General features: G+C 40.4%; 2 protein-coding genes across 6 annotated transcripts in view; both read left to right on the top strand.

Moving 5' to 3' along the window:
• The first annotated feature begins 5071 nt into the window (after positions 1–5071).
• Positions 5072–11229, top strand: LOC137885327 (suppressor of cytokine signaling 1-like). Of its 2 annotated transcripts, XM_068727549.1 has the most exons (5): positions 5072–5345; positions 7588–7622; positions 8015–8487; positions 9433–9620; positions 9983–11229. In XM_068727549.1, the coding sequence occupies exons 3-5, from the start codon at positions 8263–8265 to the stop codon at positions 10305–10307; spliced, it is 738 nt and encodes a 245-aa protein (XP_068583650.1). In that variant the 5' UTR covers positions 5072–5345; positions 7588–7622; positions 8015–8262; the 3' UTR covers positions 10308–11229. The 2 variants fall into 2 exon arrangements, with proteins under 2 accessions (XP_068583650.1, XP_068583649.1); XM_068727548.1 differs by lacking the exon at positions 7588–7622.
• A 1645-nt stretch (positions 11230–12874) lies between these two features.
• si:dkeyp-9d4.3 (caskin-1) overlaps positions 12875–23502 on the top strand; it is a 32652-nt gene continuing 22024 nt past the window's right edge. For all 4 annotated transcript variants that reach the window (XM_068727092.1, XM_068727090.1, XM_068727091.1 and 1 more), the window contains exons 1-3: positions 12875–13527; positions 19779–19830; positions 22249–22346. In XM_068727092.1, coding sequence (XP_068583193.1) covers positions 13434–13527; positions 19779–19830; positions 22249–22346 — 244 coding nt within the window. In that variant the 5' untranslated portion in view covers positions 12875–13433. The remainder of the gene's footprint in view (positions 13528–19778; positions 19831–22248; positions 22347–23502) is intronic.

Genomic DNA, 23502 nt, shown 5'->3' with positions numbered 1-23502 from the left:
TCAAACCGCTACCGGCTCATTACTGCCCCCCGAGGCCGAAGAGCGGAACATACGCAGTGAGTCAGTGAGTGTTTTTCTCCTCAAAGGCCACAAGGGGCAACAATGAGCTCATTACGCCTTCTAACACAAACTTACAGAAGCTACACAAAGGTGAGATTCATGCTGATATACAGTATATTATATGATATTTATGAAACTGTTTTTTTACAAGCACCGAATCAGGAGTTTTAAGTAGTGGTGGAAGAAATACTCAGATCTTGTACTTAAGTAAAAGTACTACAGTGCAACTGAATCAGAATCAGAAATACTGAATGGATCCGCATGGGGGGAAATCGGTCATTGACAGTTGCTCTTATATATTGGCCTAAGCATGAATAAATATGAGAAAAATAGAAATAAAGGACTAAAATGTAAATTATCAACATAATGCTACAATATACACAATATATGAACCAGTAAGATGAAGAAGAAAGCTGCGTGTAGTAGCAGCTTATTTTACCATCCTTCTTGGCCACTTCTTGCAGGATGTAAAAGGTTCTGACTCGCGTAGAATACCATGTCCAATTTACGTGCTCTTGCAGGCTAAACTTTTCTTGTTAGCTGTCCAATGATGAGGCTCATAGCTCGTATTTAAGAGTAGTTTTATTCCATGTAAACAAAAAATAAACAAAATCCTTATGCAATAACTGGAGTACCAAAACACTGACCTTCTGCTGGCTATAACTAAAAAGTGTATAATCAGAAAAATTGTTGCTCCACATCCTGCTCCATCAAAGCCTAACTATCACTGAAACCTACTTAAAGGAGTCAACCAAAAATGATCCAATAGCTGGACAGAATAGAGGAGTCTTTATCTTAATAGGGCAAAAACCATACATCAAAGCACATTTTGCAACATGACCAATTACCTTAACTCGATTATATGATAAACATTTTAAAGGGCATAACACACATACTTTTGCAATAAACATAAAATACAAAAAACTGTTCAGAATACAAAATGGCTCTTACACTGTATGCACTCTACTTTACTCACCCTTACTCTGTCACAAGTCATGCATTTCAATTTTTACATAAAGGTACAGTATGTGTTAGCAAATATACTAAGGAAAAGTACAATGCACAATGTCCCATTTCAGAATAATGTATATTATATTATTGTATTAGTTATGGATGCATTAATGTGAAAGCACCACCGAGGTTGCAGCTGGTGTGGGGCTTATTTTTAACAACCTGTTTGTACTTCATCTGCTCAAAACTGTACAGTACTTGAGTAAATGCATGTAGTTATTTTAAACAACAAGTGCACAGCTGCTGATTTCTAAATGATTTAAACAGCCGTCCTCTACCCCATCATGCTCCAGTCAACAACATGGTTTCACTTCATTAAATCTGTATCAGGCTTGAGGGGGAAGAAAGGGTTTCCTCTCTACTAATACCGGCTGCAGAATAAATCAGCACTGCCGAGCAGAGCGGCCTCGTCAGCACTCTGCTGTCGCCGCTGGCACACTCCGTGCAAGTGTAATGTTCATAATAGAAATTATTCATCTATTCACATGAATGCTTGTATTGTGCATTCTCCCCCTCATGTACTGTAAACCAGAGGAACACTTCACTTCATGGAATTCAGTCTTCTTGAATTTATGTAAAGACAATGTAAGAAGATGACGACGACATTTTTAAAGTGATAATTCATTTTTACTGTCATGTATAGCACAAATAAAACAATAGACCTTTTCACTTCAATTGCTGAGAGTTAGATTGAAAGATTGATGCCAATCTTGTGTCTACATGAGTATGAAAGTGTCAGTTGACAGTTAGCTTAGCTTAGCATAAAGATTGGAAGCAGGAGGAAATGGCTAAAAGAACGGTTTTACAGGAGCTTATGTGCTGAGCTTCATTTACACTTTTTCTATACATTCAACAAAGAAGATTTAACATGTTAATAGTGAGCTCTAGAGGTGCTGGTAGGCGGATGTTGTTACCTTTGGACAGAGCCAGGCTAGCTGTTTCCCCCTGTTTCCACTCTTTATGCTAAGCTAACTGTCTCCTGATTGTAGCTTTGTATTTACTGTTCAGACATGAGGGTGGTATCAATCCTCTCCTCTAACTCTCAGCAAGAAAGCAATTAAGTGTATACCCCAAATTTGAATCCTTTAAATATAAAGATACAACCAGGAGAAGGTTAGCTTAGCTTTGCATAAAGACTAGAAGCAGGGGAAACAGCAGCACAGGGCAGCTAATAGTCAAATTCATTGCCTAATGTGAAACCACAGCTTGTAATTTGAACACTTTGTTTTTTAATAGATTAAAGAAATGAGCTTTAGAGGTGCTCACAGGCAGATTTCTTTTTTGTTGAACAGAGCCAAGCTAGCTGTTCCCTCCTGTTTTCAGTATTTATGCTAAGCTAACCTAAAGGTCTGGTGGTGGTAGCTGTATATTTACTGTGATTCTGCTCATCTAACTCTCTGCAAGAAAGTGAATACATTTCTCAAAATGTCAAACTATTTCTTTCTGAGCCACATGTTGTGCAAAGCTAGTTTGAAAACATCATCAATTTTAAACATGTGTTAGTGACATGATTTAGATAAATGTGTTTTCAACATCATTAAAAAGTAAATTTTCCTGTCAGTAGTTATCAGAAAAGCCCGGCTTTCATGTATTTCTGTTGCAGCTTTTTGAGAATTGAGCATTTGCATTAGAAGAATAAAAAAAAACCTTCAAACTCTTCAGCCAAAGGGAATTGCAGCTTTAAGCTTTTATCAGACAGTTAAACTCTCATGAAAAAAAAAAGACTGTGTAGAAGGAGCTCTGTGCTGCCAGCAAGTCCAGCTGATTAGCTGGAGCTCTGGCAGATGAATAATTCAGTTTCATCCAATTCAAAGCATGTGTTGAATGTGATTCACATCCCCATAAACCAGTTTGTCATCTCAGCTCTGCCTCGTCATGCCACTTAACAAACCGTCTGTTTCAACATGTAAAAAGTATTTTGTGTTTGCAACCGTCTCTGGCACTTGTAAAGAAATTGCAACATTTCTTGTCACATAGTTTTCAGATTGTGTTTAGTAGCTGCGTGCAGCAATTTTACCTCCTCACTAAAGAGCAGGCCCTCATCTGGATCATGATGACACTCGCTAAGAGTTATTGTTGTTATTGTGGTTACATGTTCACGTCTTTTTTGTTTCGTATTCATTTTGACCATGCAGGCTTCGTTCTATCACGTTCTATTCTGTCACTCTTCTTTTCCTTAATGTACAATCATTCACACATTCACGCGCACATTTACGCAGACATTTACACACATATTTACACACACATTTACACACACATTTACACACTGTTGACAGAGAAGTCAGTGCGAGCAACTTGGGGTTCAGTGTCTGGATCATCAAACCGCCGACGCTGCGTTTAACAGACGACACGCTCAAACTCGCGAGCCGCAGCCGCTCCCGGCTCATTGATGTCTGGTTTTATGGTTAGCTGTTTTTTGCTTTCATTCTCATATGTGGTTTATTCTATTTACTATTTTATATGGCTTTGAATGCACATTGGGTTTGCTTGCAATGAAATGCTGTTTATAAACTACATTACTTTGTCTTTGATCTCTTCAAATGTACATTTTGATATCCTGATATCAAGCAGTGTGGTTGTAGTGCTTCCTCTTACTTTGTTGTTTTTTTGTGTGTTTCAGAGGCAGCTGTTTGGCATCAAGCCCCCAACTTCTGGGGAACTGACTGGTTTGAGGAAATACTTTAATAGCTACACTCTGCAGGGTCGCAGAAATGTACATAATACACACACATATGTACACGCACAGGCTGCATTCAATGTGAACGTAAATTTAAGTTTTTACATATCAAGTAATTCAGAAATATGTCCTTCTCCGTTCTCTTACAGTGTGTCTTGGCTACTTATGGGCTCTTTGCTGTAACAGCTGCTGCCTACTGGATGCACAGACAAAACAAAAAAGAAGACGAAGCATCCAGCTCCATGGTCTGAAACATCGGCCTCTTACAGTGACGTTTATACTCACGAATGATTAATAAAGATGTCAAGAAATGGAAGGAAACCATGTGACGTTTCCTCTGTGTAACTTGAAATGTACTTTGTTAAGAGAAGTCACACTAGTTACCATGGCATCAGAGTGTGTGCAGTTACATTGTTTCCCCACAAGGTGTCCATCTGCCTCAACAAAGGGCATATCTAAGATTACATTTTCTTTATGCAGGTTCTGAGGGAGAATGCTCCCCCTCCAGGGGTTGAGAGCGTCTGCAAGCATTACAAATTACAAATGTTTTAAAATTTTTAGATTGAAAATGTTCTGAATGCAACCAAGATCATGTCTGAGCTCGTAGAGAAGTTCTTATCTTTTGTGTTACATTCGGGTGTGTGTGTGTGTGTGTGTGTGTGTGTGTGTGTGTGTGTGTGTGTGTGTTTCTCTGCACCTTTTTTATATTCTTTCTTTAGAGCAAAAAAGCGTTTTTGCATTTAAAAGTGAAAACTGCATACAAATCCAGTAATGTCGTAATGTGTAATGTGTTTTTGCATTTAGTCGTTTATGAATAATCTTCATAGCATATAAATGACGTATAAATATATGTTTGTTTAGTTTTAAGTGTGCAGCGTTTCACCACTTTATTAAGAAAAAGAAGAAGCAGAGAGCATTTATATTATAATGAGACTAGATATTGATGATAATCAATGTTTGATATGCTCAACAAGTTCCCATCATTTAGGGTTTCACATTGATTTTGACAGGAAGGAGTTTGTATTGTTCGAAATCCGGATCCAAAAAGATTATTTGCATTTAAGTTAAACGCATGAAAACCCCTTCAATGCATTTTGCATTCAGACCTACCTGTAATTCTGCATTTTGAAGGTCATGTAAACGGTCTACACGCGACATTTACACACACACGCACGCACAAAGACACACACACACACACACACACACACACACACACACACACACACACACGTATGTACGCTAAAAACACACGCGCGCTGCTGGCAATCACGTGATTTAAAAGAATCGGCTGGTCTAAACTGAAAGCAAAAGTAACAGAGCACCTGAACAAGCGCGTGTTTTGTGTGTGTGTGCGCGTGCTCGCGTGTGCGCATCTATCAATTAATCCGTCATTGGAGAACTTGAGTCAACATGTATGTTATAGAATTTATGACTGTTTGATAGTGCGGCACCGCCTCCCGGTACTATACGAACCTGAACCGAAAGTAGGAATGTTTCTTGTCACGAAGAGCTGCGACCTCCGGCGGGGAACAAGCTGACAGGAGCTCTCTGCTGATCGGACTCTCCAAGACTCTTCTTGACAGTCAAGTTGTTGCAAGTAAGTGAAGTCTGTGTATCATTAATGCATATTTAACTAAGAGCTGGTACGGGAGTTGTGTGTGGCAGCAATGACACATGTTACTCCTTCATTCATCTGAACTGAAAATGCTACAAAACGATCATGCAGAAACACACAAATTAATCTGTTTTGGACGCTCTTACTGTTTAGAACTTTAATTGGGCTTGCAGCGGAATGTTATAAAGCAATACAAAAATGTAATTGTCCACGCCTAACGGAATTACATTTATTTATATTATAAAAGGAGTTGATAAGACTGGGAGAGCCTATTTTTTAGATTAAACACTGATACCCATGTAAGTAACTACCATGTCATGTCACCTCATTCCCTAAGGTTCCAAATAACAGAAAATATTACTTATAGTAGATACAATTTGTTTTTTAGCACTTCTTCTATGACCTACTTTTCTGTTCTGAACTTTTGGTGATGTTTCTGAACTGCATTGGGTCTTATATGAAACACTTACTATGAAGTTAAAGTACATTCAGCTTTCATTTTCTGGGTTTTAACATCCACTTAGGGTCGACGGGTCAAAGCCGTGTCCATGTACTGTGGCACTGCTTAAAAAACGGAGGCTATACACTATTCATCCAACGTGTAAACCTTCAAACTGAAAGTGAATCTTCGTAGTCTTTGTTTTATTACAAAGTGGAGCGCAGACACTTTGTGATGTTGTGAGCTGAGAAAAACAGGATCCTGGAGTTACACGATTTACTGTAAACTGATAACAGTTTGGTGGAGACTTCCTCCTCACAAATAGACGAGCAATCAAGTTTAGAGGATTTGATCTGAGATTGAAATATTTGGTGAAGCAGAAAGATTGCAACTCTGTGAGATATTTATGTGCATTTTTCATCATTTGAGCAAAGAGGTAAAGCAAAAGCAGACGTTAAGTATCATAAGAAACATAATATAACATGAGATAAGATAAGATAAAATAAGATAATCCTTTATTAGTCCCGCAGTGGGGAAATGTACAGGATTACAGCAGCATAGTGGACAGTGCAAACAAGAGACATAGTAAAACAAAACACAAAGCATTATAAATAAGTAATAAAACAGTAAAGAATATTAACTAAGTAAAAAATCCTCAATATTAACTCAAATATTGTGTATACAGACAGAATACTTTTTGTATTTCACACTGTATTTATATTGCACAGATTTTTAGCGTTGTGTGCTTTACTGGGAGCAAGAAAAAAAAATGTGTTGGAAGCGTTCCATCTTCTTGTAAAGCCCGATAGTCGAAGTAACAAGTAATATATTGAACTTTTAACTTTATTTAAACAGCACGTCTCTAAACAAAAGTTGCTTTAAAACATAAGCAAAAACAAGAGACAGCAAACTATACTTATATCCTTATATACTTAAGTTTAAGTATTATTAAGACCTACTTGTTGTTACGTTTTTGTAATTTCATCTTTTAATTCGAGGCACTTTGTTACTTTGCACTGGAAATAAGCTTTATAAATAAACTTTAGTTACTTTTAGTGACAACTAAAGAGTATTTGCATTCCAGCTTGCTTACACAAACGATCTTGTCGTGCGACATTCATTTCTTTTCTTTCATTGTCTCGCTTGACTGCAAAAGCGAAAGTGTTTCTGCTGTCATGCATTATGTTACAGCCGCCCTTCTCAGTGATTAATGATACAAAAACATGTGGTTTATTGTCAGTCACATAACCTGATTCTCACACACACACACACACACACACACACACACACACAGACTGGATTGTATTTGTCCATTATGCAGTAAGGTTAAAGAGCCTTAAAGTGATATTTTTATAGTAACGATGAATTGAATGATAAAAATGGGAAAACATTGGGAAAGAGGTCGCTCATTGTGATGAACCTTCAGAGAGTAATCAACTGAATCTGCAGCTCCCCTCAGCTTTACAGAGATTTATAGTGAGCTCATAGTTAAGCTGTCCGGGCCCACAACTTTAAAAACCCACAAAACACTTAGAGACAAAGTTAACGTTGAACATAGTGGAGCTTTTAGCCGCTAAAGACACAGATATTTTCCTGAGTAGTTGGTGTAGAAACTTAATTTCTTCAGGTGGCCAGAAACACTAATAGAGTTGCAACGATTGATCAACTATATATTAACTATTACATTAATCAGCAACTATTTTGAGTATTACATTCCTTTCTCAGCTTTCGCAAACTTCCGACTGGTAAACTCTGACAACAATTCTTTTGTTTTCACTCAAACAGAAGTTCTAAATCAACTACAACTGAAATTATTCAAAGTGAGTATTTTCTGACTTATTGACCTGCTCTGGGACAGTAAACTGAATATCTTTGAGTTGTGGACAAAACAAGACATTTGAGGACGTCATCTTGGTATTCAGGAAACACTGATCCTCACTTTGTGACATTTTATAGACCGAACGAGCTTAATCCTCAGTGAGAATCATCTTTAGTCGCAGCCCTAAACACAAATGACGGATAATGTTGCTCTGTAATTGCTGGATGTGTAAATAAGCAACTGTGTATATGTCAATGTTGTGTTCACAACTGGTTTCTGCTGCCCCCTAGTGGCCAAAAAGACCATTAGGCAACTCTATTGTGATGATTAAGGTGAAATGAAGTTCAGTGGAATAAAACATTTTGACTCATTGTTCACCTTTTTGTATTTCAGCTAATCACGTTCTTCAGTCAAGGACAGATGGTTGAACAGATCCTACATCTGCTCCCCTCCAGAAGTTTGTGATGAAGTTGATGAATCTTGATTCAATTCTCAAGCTGTTGTTTAAAGCAGCATGGAGTCTGAAAGAGGACTGAGCAGCAGATGACCGACCAGAAAGGGATCAGTGATGGAGGATCTGCCAGAGAAAAGTGGAGGAACTGGCGGAACAGGTGGTCAAGAGGAGGATTCTCCTTTGTAGGATGGTCAGAGACAATCTTGATAGAACAGTAGTACCGAGCAAAAAACAGAACGGCGCAGCGGAGACGCAGAACCGAAGTCAACCCCCCGAAGAACCTGCAGGACCAGAACGAGTCCAGAGCCCAGAGAGAGTTCAACCAGAGACCCAAGAGCCCACAGAGAGTCAGCTAGATTTACTGCACTGGAAAAAACTGAACTTACATGAAGAACCTGAAACCTGGAGCCTGGTCGGTTTGTGGATTTTATTGTTTTGGAAGATTTGTTTTTTTAAACAGTGCACAGATGGCTAGAGCGAAACAAAGTCCGAAATCAAACACCAGGATTTCTTTCTTGAATTTTACATCCATTGGTTGAAGAAACACTCAGATCTTTTACTAAAAGTAAACCTAAATATGCAACAGTGTATATAATACTCTGCATTCCCAATTTTACTGAAGTAAAAGTACATCAGTATATAGGCTTCAAAATATACTGAAAGTACCAAAAGTAAAAGTACTTTTTATGCAGAATGGAATGAGTGATGCGCTAATGTGTAAGCATGACTTTGATGTTGCAGCTGGTAACGGTGGAGCTAATATTAACCCCTTCATATATATTTAACACTATTTTAAAAACATTGTTATGAGATTGTCTTTTTATCAGTGACACTTCACATGTTTGTGCTGAGCAGTTGTTGGTTTTTGTTTGATACACAAACAATAATTAATAGTATTAATTTGTTATTATGCATTGTTTTTTACATGAATGGAGCTTCTGTATGGGTTCCAACACACACACACAATCTGTGGCTATCACTGCGTCACTGTTTTGAAGCTCAATTTGGAGAAGTCAAATATCTGAGTTTACCTTTGGACTTTGACTGTTGGCATAGAAACATTTTCTGCCTCTTTTTTTTACTGAACACAGGACACATAATCTGCAAGTTTCTATGACAAAGCGTCTAAAACACTGCAGAGCATTACTGTTGTTAGCATTATTTGTATTCATACACAATAGCATCTCTAAAGATATTTTTAAGAATACATTTTATAGATATATATATAAAGTTTGGAAGGATGACTTAGACTCAACTCGTAAACATTTGTTTAACTCTGCGTTACTGCCTCCTCTGTGACTGTCGTTGGCAATAACTTTATTTATATAATTTATTTCTAATAAATTCTCTGCTGCAGCCAATCACTGGAGCTGATGCTGAGAGTTTCCCCACGCACCTCCGTCCATTCAGCAGCGCAGCAGAGTACAAACTAGTGAAACACACCTACCAGCAGCTCCAACACAGTGGTTACTACTGGGGATCGATGACCATGGAGGAGGCACACGAAATACTCACACAGGCACAGCTGGGTACCTTCCTCATCAGGTAAATCTACCACTACAAGGTTTTAGTTTTATCTGTTGTTTTTGTCTGCAACTTTTTATGCTGTTCTCTTGCACAGGTGTCACTCACAGAAGTGGATTCAAACCTTAATGGGATTTATTTGGTTCAGGATCAATAAATAAAAAATGAACTTCACCCAGTGTAGCTTGTTTATCATAAAATATATATGAAGTATTTATATCTTGCGGTGTTTATATTCATCACAACTTATGAATATGGTAGATATAGTCCTTCTGTACCCTTTTCCTTTTACTGCATGCCCAATAAAAAGCATCATACAAGAAAATTAACCACATTAGGTGTGCATAAAGTGACTGTAAATGCATGCTGCTGTGTTGTTATAGAGACAGCGGCCAGCCAGATGTTTTCTTCACTCTGAGTTACCAAAGCGACGACGGGCCGACCAGTGTTCGTGTCCAGCTGAACAACCTGCTCTTCAGTCTGTGCGGCAGCCACAAGACTTTTGCGTCACTTTTCGCTCTGCTCACTTATTACACCAGCTCATCCTGTAAGCTGACATCGCCCTATCGCAAGCAGCGTCCGGAGCGCCTGAAGCAGATGTGCAGGAGGGCTCTCATGGTCTCATATGGAGCAGAAAATATAAGCACCTTTCCTCGACTCAGCACTCAAGAAAAAGACTATGTTCATGCGTACCCTTGTTGTATATAGACGCCTGTGTGGAGAGTGTCTGTCGCTGTATCAAGATGTTGTTTGTATTATAACTTAAAGAAATATTCAGTTTTTGTGTTATTTTTATTTTTTTATAAATATCACAATCACAGCTTGAGTTTTTGATCTGCAAGTGTGTTGAAGGCTTATTTGCACACATTATCATTATGTTTTACAGAATACCCATGGTACACTTTATCATTTTTTGATGAATACCCACACGCATATCCTGCGTAACAGCTGCATCACTGCTGACATGATATGTATCAGTTGTAACATCTGCTGCTGTTTAAAGCTGCATTGATTGATGGTTGGCCAAGATGGGGGGGAAAGCATCAAAAGAAGCTGACATAGCAACAGCTCATCATGTTATGGTTGAAATATTAGCAAACTGATATTTGTTTCTAGCCACTAAGGAATCAGAGTCCAATATTTTCCCTTCTTTTATTCTGTTTTGAATAGAAGCCTTGAGCCGCCGTGATTGCAATTCTGTTTTTTAATCCTGTTATCTCGAGATTGGGAATTAATTATCTCGTTATCTCAGGACAAAAGAGTTGTTTTCTGGTCATAACGGGTTAATTATCTCATTATCTTGGGAAAACACTAGGTCTGTTTCTCTGGATAATTGGACAAATACCCAATTTCCATGAGAAAGCAACAGGTTATTTTCTTGAGATAAGTTATCGATGAATCCTAAAATGAATTAATCCAGCTAATGCATGTCTCGTTCAGTATTTAGTAAACAATAACAACAGGATTACTGAAATATATAGGCCTCGTTTGAATGAAGGTATCAGAAGATGCACTTTCTCGAAAAAAGTAACGACCCTTTTCACATGACATAGCCATTTGATTCAGTTCTTACATTGATAATGTAATAATGCAGTTTTAAAACCAATAAACTATTCAGCATTTGAACTCAGTTAACATGTGTACTTACTTTCTTCAGTCCTATGGAACAACAGACAGTTCTACAAAAGTGTGACGCTTTGCAAAATGTTGTTTATGTTGAATGAATTAAAATATTAAGTTGACAAACTATAATGCATGTGAACCCAAGGCTGAACTACTGACCAGGCAAAGCAGCAAACTTCCCCTAGAATAAAATATGATGTTCACCGTGGTAAACACTCCTGCTAAACATCATCAACACCTGATAATACTTTCACTGTGTTAGCCTGCTGACATTAGCACTGAGCTCAAAGCACCGCTATTCCTATATACAGCCTCATAGAGCAGCTAGTATGGCTGTAAACTCAAAGTCCGTAGAATAAAAAGTATATCTTTACAGTATACTTTTTTGTAGTCGGCGCACCAGAAATCAGCATTCTTATACAGAAAACTTATTATGCTCTGCTTCATGCTCTTAGATGCTTGTTTGGAAAAGGAAATGTACTTATGACTTCTGGTGACTAGTAGTTCTCTTGATTGCCAATGTTGCGTTAACCTAATTGTAAATCGCTTTGGATAAAAGCGTCTGCTAAATGACTGTAATGTATTGTAATGTAATTAAACCTCACAAAGAGTCAACGATATTTTCTTTTCCAAGATCTTCCTGGAGCTGTCTTTTCTTTTGCAGCTCCTCTATTTCAGCACCCTTAAAATCAAGCCTTTTTTTAGTGCTACATATATGCACACAGACTTTTTGAGTATACTTTTATTTTACAGTGCAAACACTATACTCAAAAGCTGTATGGCATTGGGATACAGCTATATTTTTTATTTGCTGCTTAACTTTAACCAAAGTAAGTTGCTGTGGGGGGGCTGAAGAGGGGCCCCCATAGTGGGTTAATCCAGCCCTGTATGAAACTGACTCAACTGAAAACCTAACTGCCATTCTAAACAGCTATGTGTCAATACACAAATATAAAGCTTGCACATACACACAGTTTGATTGAGTACAGTCTTCTGTCATCTGTTCCACTTCCTGTCCTAAATCTGACTGCCAGTGGCCCCTTTAGTCTAAATTAGCCCTGCATCAGGGACACACACACATACCCACACTTTTCCTGTCCTCGAATTATCCCTGCCTCATTAACCTTAAACAATGTTGACGTGAAACCATCACCACTGTGACACATATTGAGGCGAGGTCAGTTTATTTGTGTAACACTTTAAAACAATAAAGCAATTAAAAGTGCTTTACATTATACACATAGATTAATTAAAACAAATATATTAAAGTAATATAAAACACACACGAAAAAGGATTTAGAAGAAAGAATAATTTGAATGAAACAAAAATAAAGGGGAGAATAAAAAATAGGCTACAGTGCAAGATATGAATGAATATTGCCAGAGTTAGGTCATGAAGGACAGTGTTATAGATCAGATTTGTCTATCTGAGTGACGGTGCTGAGTGTCTCATGGGTCTGCGCGATCCCGTACTCTCCCTCCCACTGTCCCGCGCACTGATTGCACCTCTTGCACGCGACTGAGTACAATTTTATTATGTCAAACGACCTCTCCTGACTTGTCCGCCCGCACGCGCGCGGAAACACGCAGACTGGGATTACAACCACTGGAGTGGCGCGCGCACGAGTAGCTCGTGTTTATGTAATGCCATATGTGACTGTGAATGCGTGTGTATGTGTGTGTGCACGCTGGAGCTGGCGCGAGCTGGTCCAGCATCGCAGCGGCGACAGCGGTCACACGTTAAACATCAGCGACCCGTGCGTGTTATTCTGCAGGATTGAGGGCTCGTGAGATTTCAAGGGGTGCGGATTTGACCCAGCATATAGGAGGGCGCTCGAGCTCCACCGCACGCACGCACGCACGCACGTAGACCCGGTGAAATCGTCACGCGGATAGAATCAGTGGAATCTGTCGCTGAGTGTGTTCCTGCGCGGCCGGAGAGCATCTTTTGCAGAGAGCGAGGTCCGGTCGGTCCGGTCGGTCCGGTCGGTCGGTAGCACCGCGAGGACAGGGGGGAGGCACAGCGGGAAGAGCGCTGGACTCCTGGCCGAATCGGAGCATCCCACTCCCGGCAGCATCAACCCTTCCGCGCCTCAGCTCCAGCGGGAGGCCCGGAGCGGCGGCAGGATGTAGCAGCGGATTAGCGGAGGAGAGAGGGGCGCTCAGAGGAAGAGAGCGGGACCGAGAGGACCGAGGCGGGACGGAGGGGACATGGGGAAGGACCAGGAGCTGCTTCAGGCCGTGAAGACCGAGGACTTGCTGACAGCTCAGCGGCTTCTACAGAGACCTCGGCCAGGGAAAGCCAGTCAGTATCCCTCCATCCTCCTGTCACACACACACACGCGCGCACACACGCACACCCGTCATTACGAGGTCAGGACAGTGCAGGCTAAATCGGATGTGATGCCATTTAGCCTAAATGGTGTACTATGTTTGTGTGTGCGTATGTGTGTGTGTCTTTTTCCTGCATGCATAGGTGTATTTATGTGTGTGTGTTTGTGCTATGACGTTGCATGTGTGATCGTGATGACGTTGCACATGTGTGAGAACAGTCATCAGAATGAATTTAGAAATTAGGAGGATGCTTGTCACCCATTTTCCACCATTGACCGTTTGTGTGTGTGTTTCTGCATGAATGCACAAAAATGTGTGTATGTGTGCAGACCAGAGAGGATGTGTGTATTAGTGTGTGTGTGTGTGTGTGTGTGTGTGTGTGTGTGTGTGTGTGTGAGAGAGAGAGAGGTGGAAGTACACAGAGGTCCTACACTGCTCTCGGGACAGGGGGATTAGTGGTGTGTGAAGATGCCAGATGTTAGTGGTAATAATGTGATGATCGTACGAGTACACGTGCAGACGTGTGCACAAATGTGGTGCTCATGTGTGTGTGTGTGTGTGTGTGTGTGTGTGTGTGTGACGTGGAGTCAGCTGGGGCTTGAGGTGATAATTAGATTTCAATTACAGCCTTGAAACTGCTCTCCTCCTCTCCCATTTCATCACCAGGCCCCTCTCGATTTTCTGCTCTGAATTTATCTTCTCACTACTCCTCTCCTCCTGTTTCCTCTTCTCTCCCCTCCTGTTGCCTCCTCTTCCCTCGGTTACTCTCTCCTGCCTCCTCTTTTCCTTTCCTCCAATTTCCTTTCACATCTTCCCCTGTTTTCCTCTCTTGTCCTTACTTTCTCTATAGTTTTTCTTATTTAACATCTCATCTCATCCTCTCCTTTATCCTTGTCTCCTTTCCTACCCTCCCCTCTCCCCTCCTCTTGTTTCCTTTCCTCTCCTCTCCTCCATCCTTGTATCCTCCCCTTTTCTCTTTTATATCCTTGTCTCTTCTCCTCCTCCCTCTCCTCACCTATTGTTTCCTCTCCTCTATCCTTGTCTCCTATTCTCACCTATTTCCTTGTCTCCTATCTCCTCTACTCTCCTGTCCTCTCCAATATCCTTGTCTCCTCTTCTCCTCCCTCTCCCCACCTCTTGTTTCTGCTCCTCACCTCTATCATTGTCTCCTCTCCCCTCCTTTCCTCTGTTCTTTATTCTCCTCTCCTCCACTTGTCTCCTCTCGTGTGTTTGTCTCTGGACATTCCAGCAGTGCCATGAAAAAGAAAAATGCTTCTCCTCAAATGACAGAACAGATCAGCTCTGAGTGCTCAGTCCACTGCACACTGACAAAGAGAAAGGGGGAGGTGGGTGGAGGGTGAGGGACATGAGGGGTGAGGAAGAGGGCTAGAATGGGAGCGAAAAAGAGTGAGAGTGCAGAACAGAAGGAGGGAAAGAGGGAGATATGAGTACAGGGATGTAAAGAGACAGGAAGTGATGGAGAGAGGTTCAAGGGTGATTTGTGGAAGGTGTGTGTGTGCATCAGAGAGGGTGTGTGTGTGTGTGTGTGTGTGTGTGTGTGTGTGTGTGTGTGTGTGTGTGTGAGTGTGTGAGTGACTGCTGAATTCAGGTTTATGTTTGAATAATTAAACAGGAAGCCGGGTTCCTCTGCTGGAGAATCACACACACACACACACACACACACACACACACACACACAAACACCCTGCATGGAGACACACCCGACTCATCAGGTGTTAGTCATGTGCCTGACTGCATTTAATTATTAACAGTAATGATGTTCAGAGCAGCAGGTGAGAGGGAGTTGCCGTAGTGATTGTTTGCTGTCAAAATGTCACAGTTTGATGGAGGAGGGTTTAAGGATTTGAAGTGGTGGCGGGACAGTGTGAGGCCACTTCACTTCACAGTCTTTCTTGGTCACTGCATGTCAGACAGTAATTTCTTCTCCAACTGATTAAAGTAATCGTGTAACATTGGTGAGAACATCGATTCCACTCTTCATGTTTGTACGATAAATCGCAAGCTGGAACGGTGGGTTAGCACAGCTTAGCATAAAGACTGGAAACAGTGGGAAACAGCTAGCCTGGTTTTGTCTGAGGGTATCCAAATCTGCTTACCTGCAACTTCACAGCGCAGAACTTCAAATAATATTTGTGGGGTCTTTAAATCTTATTATTATTTTCATTTTTCAAGGATGACAGGATTCCCCGGGTATTTCTGCCTTCCGAAGAAACAAAAATTAAATAAAACAGTACAAAAGATGATGGCTTTCAGAAGATTTGTGCACATCGTAGCCTCCCAAAATGGCAGTCAATTCCAGTCTAGATACTTATACACTGTATATAAAATAGCACAAATGCACAGTAGCAATATTGGCAAAATATGGCAAAAATAAGGTATAAATACGGCAGAAATATATGACAATATGTGTTCGTCCGTCTCTAAATACTTTCTGACGTCTGTGTCTGTGAGGAATAAGATGCAGTTTATCAGGCTTTGGCTCCACAGACAATACTTGTTAGAATGATCAATGCATTGTTGGTTCTGGACTTTTCGTGGGGTTCGTTGATAATAACCATTTATCACCAAACTTATCCGTTAAGTTTATAGTCCTGCTGGAATCAATGGGATCACTGATTCTGTGGATCAAAGTTTTAATGAATCAGTTCAGACAGAGCGATGTTGAGTTTCTGGTTCACTTTAAAGTTGAGGACATTAGAAGCCAAAGAAAGGCGTATTTCTTAACCAATTGGTAATGGTTTCCTTATCTTTGGCTCAGTTCCAATAAAGCTTTTCATCTTAGAGATTTGAGAACATCCCTAACATATTTGTATCGCTTTAATGTTGTAGTGCGCGACTGAAATGGACTCTAAGTCATTTAAAAGATGCATCTGCCCCTGTTGAAGATCAAGGAAGCGCTGACCGTTTTGGCACAGTCAGTAGCAGTTCATGAAGTAATAAGGAGTGGTATTCCCACAACATCGAGTAAACAACTGTGTCTGAACAGTATTGTAATAGACCAACAGTAAACCAGCTTTTCATTTGTTTGTTTTTTTTGGCTTCAGAACAACAAGTGTTGCACATTGATCAAAAACACTGAGGCGGTCTGAAACAAAGTAAAAGCTGGAAATCTCAGTTATCAGTGACTCATCAGCAGCACAAGCAACCGTTATAATCCCCAACAAGTACAGTATAGTGTAAGCATAAAAGTTAATTAATCATTTAAATCACCTTTTCAAGCAAAACACTCAAAAGACAATGCAGTGGTGAGTATTAGCTGCTTTTTTGTCCCACAGGTTATTAAACTGAATATTTTTTGGTTTGGGGCAGTTAATAATGTGTCTACTTTGGCTCTGGGAAATCAGCATCAATCACAAATCTTATCACATTTTATAGACAAAATGATAAGATTCAACAGATTAATCAACACCGAAAATAATGTACAATTAACTGTGCTGCTTCCTTCCTATCTGGGTAGCCACAAAGATTAAAATGTAGAGGAAGGGTGTGACTAACAAGAAGGTGCGGCGGCCATTGTTACATATTTTGCTTTTGATCTTTTGATTTAAAAATATTTTCAAACTGCCAGGTTCAGACAAAGACCAGCTGTTACAGAGGAAATCAAAACGTCACCATATGTTTCTCCGACTGTTGTCGGTGATGTGCAGGAAGGTAAAGAGGCTGGGATGAATACAAAGGGACTCCATAGGGACCACTGTCTTTCCTAGAATTGTATTATTTCTGATATGTACAATAAAATGCAGAATAATACAAGACTTACAATTTTCTTGAACGTATAATAATAATACAAACTATTATTACATGATTTCTAAATGTTTTTTATTATAGAATTACAGCATATCTGCGTATCGGTTACTCTCATCGCATTGCCTCATCAACCTGCCGTTGTGTACTTTTGATGAAAGTGTGGTGTCGTTCCTGCACCATCAGCATATTGTGACCCTGAGTGCGGTCACTCGAACATATGTGTGCAGTCGTCTGGAAGGCGAGCGATGGAGTTTGTTTTAGGCTACACGTTACACTCAAACTCTAAATGCATGATGACAGGCGGAAGTCAGAGGGGAGGAAAACTGGACTTCAGAACATTTCTGGTAATGAGAACCCTTGAGAAACCCTCCGCTTCACCTCTCCTGAGGTTTGTGGATCTGTTACACTGAAGGTGGCTTTGCCAGCAGCTACCAGCTCGTTTGTATACTCTACCAAAACTGAAGGGTTTCAAATTAATAACCTGAATCATGATGATTTTGCGTCAAAATAAACCACAAATTAACTCTTAAATGGCTACAATTTGTGGGAAATGCTGCAAAATGATATCATAGTAATCCCAGCCAAGTGATTGACAGTCTGTGAGAATGGCACATTGAGGGGTTACTATAGTAACAGGGGCTCGGTTGCAGTGTTATGCCTAAAATTATCATTTAAAAAAAACAAGAAGAAGAAAAAAATGAACCCTGCTCCAAGGACACCATCAGAGAAACATTATGGTAATGCTCTTAAACAAACATGTCAGAGAAGGGAAATACAAAAAAAAAAAAAATAATAATTTAAGGAAACAAATTGAAGTAAAGTGTGAAGTAAAGTGTGAAGTAAAGTGTGAAGTAAGTGAGCGTTTCAAGATGAAAATCAGTTTGGAGAGGGATCACAGAGGTGGTTTTGGGTCAGAAGGGGGGAGTTATTAAGTGATGTCATGATTCAGACTCCGTGTAGTAAAATAAGTTCATTTGAAAAAAATAATAGTTGAACTAGAAGACCATGCCCTATACCGCAATGTTGCAAAAAATAATTTGTGTATCCACTCCAAAATGTAATGGGTTCCTTCTTGGCCGAAGCTCCGCCCTTCCATCAAGTTTTCTGAAAATTGGGCGATGAGTCATTCTGTAAGACAAACAAACCGGAGGTGATAATTGTGGGTGTTGGATGTCGTGGCGCTGCCGTGAATTTGTGGTTGGGGAGGCGGGGTCATGTGGCTCTGTGATGGTGATGGTGATGGTGACACAGATATCTACACTCATTGATTCATCTGCTGTGGGGGGGGGGGGGGGGGGGGGGGTGATTCGTATTTTTAATCCAAGATAGATGGGGGGGAACCTACACGTGCACAAACACACACGAACACATGCAGCCGAATGATGTCAGCTGCAGAGTGTAAACAGAAAACAGCACAGCTACCAATCATCAGCACGCGCTCTTTAGCAAATTACAGCGAAAATTAGAGTGTGAGAGCAGGATGAAGGGATGAAGTGCAGATAGAGCTGCAGAGAGAAGGAGAAGCTTTTCCCCAGATTACCGAACAGCTACAGATTACGGCCCGTGGATTATGAGGGTTTGACCAAAAAAAAAAAAAAAAAAAAAAAAGTTGAGACAAACAAGCCGCTTTTTCTGTGTCCTTTTCTGAGGGTTGTGTGTGTGTTGGTTTTTGTGAGTGTGTTTGTGCCTGTGTGATTGTTCCTGCTGTCTGATTGCTTTATCTTTCTGATGCACATTCACATAATCACAGACACACATGTATGCATCGACAGGATGTGCACACACCCAAACATACTAAGAACATACTTCACGCACAGACAGTGAAAGTGGAATCAATCTTTAATCTAAATCTCAAGCATATTTCCCAAAATACGATTCCCTCAAGTTAATTTGTTTGCTGTACAAACCTTGTTTTACTGAAATGCATCATTTAACAAAGATGTGTCTGGTGCATGATAATGAACTCATGATCAAGACCCACTATCTCACTCAAATTGATTGACAGGTCTTTTACTAAAAGGATAAACGCCAAAAAACAACTAAATCAACGTTATTCATGTTTGGGGACGTAATAGGTTTGTTAACATTAGTAACACCGGCGGGAAACAAGCCTATATTGTAATTATTATCAATTGAGAAACACACTAACTGCATACTTTTCAGAATGTTTAATATTTGTGAATATACCTCCAATTTATATGTTCAAAAAACAAAATGTTTTAATCCTCGTCACTTCTCCTTGACCTCTGCTGCTGTTGTTTGAGCTGTCACAGGTATAACCGGGGAGCTGTCTACTCTACCAGCAGGAAATGAATTATTATAATATGTAATAATACAAGGAGAGAGAATAATCACTGGATTCTGAATAGATTTAAATGGTGACTGTTTCTGTCATGAGTTTGTTTCTCCCTTTCTTTGCTCTCTCAGTCTCTGCGTCTCTCTTCTCGGTTTCAGAGCTCCTCGGAGCAGCAAAGCGGGTGAACGTCAACATCCAGGATGCAGACGGGTGAGGGACTACAGCTCCTCTGATTCATGTTCTCCTTGCTAATATTCCACATTGCCATCATCGTTTTTTAAGGTTCACTTCACTCGTCTTCTGTTTTTCCCTGATTCTTTTTACCTTCTTTCCCTCATTGTTTCCTAGTTTCTTTGCTTTCTTTCTGTCCTCTGGACATCCTATCACACCTTTACATGTTTCATGAGTTTACAGTGTATTGTAGCTTTAGGAGTTTAATTAATATCACATTAGGTTTGCCTTAATTCAGGTTTCAGATTCAAGATATTGACATATCAAAATATATATCAAAATAAGTTATGGTGTTGTGGGACAACAGGGTTTTGTTGGATTATTTCGGGGAAATATCCTCTGTGGCAAACAAACGTTTATAATACTTACACGTTTTGTTCAGCAAGATCGTTATTCTTGAAGCCAATCAGCAGAAGTAAAAGCCAACGTGGGGCTATAAAAGAACTACATCACGGGAACATGAGCGTGATCATACATGCTTCGCCAGCTGTGAAGGCGGACATTTTTGCAGACTAGACGGCGTGATGGCGTTTAGTAGTCTCATTTAGCCACTGTGAGCAACCGCCACATAAAAGTGTATTTTGGATCTAATAACAAAACTTCAAAAATCTCTTAAACTTGTGTTAGAGACAGACCTTATTTCAGGCATCGAACGAAAAACCCATCGAACATAAAACACAGACTTTGAGACAATGGAACCGGAAATGTAAAAAATGCTCAAAAAACCTAATTTCCGTTTTTTTCGGACTCATTCCTGCAGCGCTCACAATTTAGGACAGTGGTTCCTAACTTGGAGGTCAGACCCCCCCACGGGTTTACAAAATGTACATATAATCAATATTTTGATAGAATGGACTAAATGACAATGTGAAAACACCGTGAAAGGGGTCGCTCGTATTGATGAACCGACAGAGAATTATCACCCAAAACTGCTGCTCCTCTTGGCTCTTTGCAGAGCTTTATACTGAGTTTCAGCTCATTGTTTAGCTGTCAGTCCGCATCTTTACTGTTTTGGATCACTCTCAAAGCTCTCATAGCAGCAGGCAGTTTAAAGCTTGAAATAAAAAAAATAACAAAAAAAGTTAGCAACTAGCTGGTAGCTAGATCCTTCCCCCAGGAGTTGGTAGAGACAAAAAGCAGAGTTAAAAGAGTGAATATTTGACTTTACAAGTTCCCCATATCAACATGAAGTGTAACATAAAGGACCAGTGTGTAGGATTCGGGGGATCTATTTGCAGGATGGAATATAATATTAATTTTATGTTTTCTTTAGTGTATAGTCACAATCAGCTTTATTGACCAAGCACATGCAAGGAAGAGTTGTGTTTTCATTAGCTTAGAACGAGCCCTTCATATCTACATAGAGCGGATCCTGTTCACAGAGTCCACCATGTTGTAGTAGTTCATTCTGGGCTGTAGAAGTAGCCCAGACAGGACAAAACCACACTGGTTCTAGAGAGGACCTTTCACGTTTTTATGTTACCTGAAGTCTACCTTGGCTCTCTGACACACTTGGAAAAGGAAGTGTGAGCCAACCTCACCGCTAGATGCCACAAAATCCATCACTCTGGTCCTTTAACACCCTTTGATGATGTGGTTTGTGCTGACCTGCAGTGCTTTAACGTTTCCCCTTGCTGATGTGCTGTACCTGTTCACTCCACGACCACGTAACATCAAAACTCCTTCAAGTCTCTGAGACTTTATTCTGTAGCTGATCATCAGTTGATCATCCGACTGATGAAGGCAAGCCAAACGGACATAATCTCCTTCTGAGATCAATATACTCTATCAGCCATACACGCATTTCACACATTACGCTCATCTTAAATCTATCTTTGAAACGTATATCCAGCTGAAGGCTGTAATTACCAAAATTTTTCGGCTCTCAATTTGCTCAGAAATGTTCCCTTATCAACTCTGAATGTACAGCTATGGATTTGGGCTATATTTAGACTGGTGAGTGGTGAAGCTTTTTATGTGCACATGCTTGGTTTGCGATTGTGTTCCATTCGGCACCATCAGATAACAAAGATCTTTTTATTATGTTGATTGGAATCGGATAATTGGACTCAACTCCTTGTGTAATGACTGATGATTCGTTGATTTGACTCCAGGGCCTGGCCCTTATATTCACCAGGGATCCATTAGACACACACACACACACACACACACACACACATACACACACACACACACAGGGATGCGTTGTGTGTACACTTGGCTCCGGGGTAGAGAGATTGCTTATTAATGGAAGTAGGTCATTTGCCCCCTCCCGTCGCTCAGACAGAGCTGAGGGGCGGAGCTGCACTACGCTGAAGATTATTTCAGTTATGCTCTGGTTTCACACTACGTATGTGAATATGTGTATTTTTAAACATAATCTGTGTCTGTGTGAAGGTTGGCACCGCTGCACCATGCCGCTCTGAGTGGTAACAAGGAGCTGATCTCTCTGCTGCTGGAGGCCCAGGCAGCAGTTGATATTAAAGACCATAAAGGTAAGAATACACACAGATGTAAGTGTCCTCACAAGTCGCTATGTTACCATGAAACAGGTACAAAAAACACACACACAGATGGCCAGAAAACAATCACAAAAAAACAGGAAAACAATAATATTTCTGGCTTTCCCTGCGTGACCGATAATACCATCTTTTGTAATAAAAGGTGAGCTTGTTTGAAATGCAATAAACATTCTCTCTGTGTAGTATACGCTATTTATGAGAGATGACAGATTTGTGTGCACAGCAAACAATAGACGATAGAAGAGCTTCATGGCTGCAGGACTGGGAGCCAAGGGGAAGCAGAGCAGCAAATATCTCCGTCTCATATTGGCAGATTCCAGAAGAAAAAGACGAAGAAATCTCAGGGCAGATGGGAGATATAATCCCTCCAGGATGTAGGCCTACTGTCTCCACACTCCCAGTCAGCTCAGTCATCCCCAGTATGGCTCTAAATAGAAGTAACTGGCAGGCATCCTTACCAGGTGGTCCCACTCAGGCAGCACCCTCCGGTTTTGAAAAGTGAAGCCAATGTGGAGGTGTCTTGAGCTTGCATTCTCTCCGCAGGCCATCAGGTGTTGCATGTTCCGATTGTATAGAAGTCTAAGAAAAAATGACTCTACTTCTCACTTAATTTATTACCTCAGTAAACATCGTAAACATGAGTTTATGGTCTCAATCGCTAGTTTCAAGTCTTCTTCAATACAGCATGATGTTCATTTAGTAAATTATGGTCCATTTAGAGTAAAATATACCATAAAGCAGGCTATGCTTTAGGGCAGTCTTACTGTGATTGACAAGTCGCTAACAGAGCCATATACGTATGTATATATGATCACTTTTGTTCACTGGTTGCAAAAAAAATAAGATTGGCGATGGCCCAGAAAAAAATGGCGATGGCCAAAATGCCGAACTTGAGGCCTTAAAATGTCAGTCCACCATCCACTGGGTGACGTCACAACGACTACGTCCACTTCTGAGAGTGAAAGTAAAGTCTATGGTCCCACCTCCTCAACTCTTTCCATGGAGGTGGTAAGGAAACCCAAAATCATTCCTCCGGTGTCCACCTAGCTCATGGTGAGAACTGGAAATCTTGACTCAAGCCAGATATTTTCCTCAGGAGTTGATGGAGACCCAAGTAAAGCAAAAAGGA

This window comes from Cebidichthys violaceus, unplaced genomic scaffold (assembly GCF_023349555.1).
Source record: "Cebidichthys violaceus isolate CVI_PGR_0920_01 unplaced genomic scaffold, fCebVio1.0.p SCAF_4, whole genome shotgun sequence".
Classification (NCBI taxonomy): domain Eukaryota; kingdom Metazoa; phylum Chordata; class Actinopteri; order Perciformes; family Stichaeidae; genus Cebidichthys; species Cebidichthys violaceus.
Note: the sequence above shows the minus strand (reverse complement) of the source record. Positions and strands in the feature narration are given on the sequence as shown.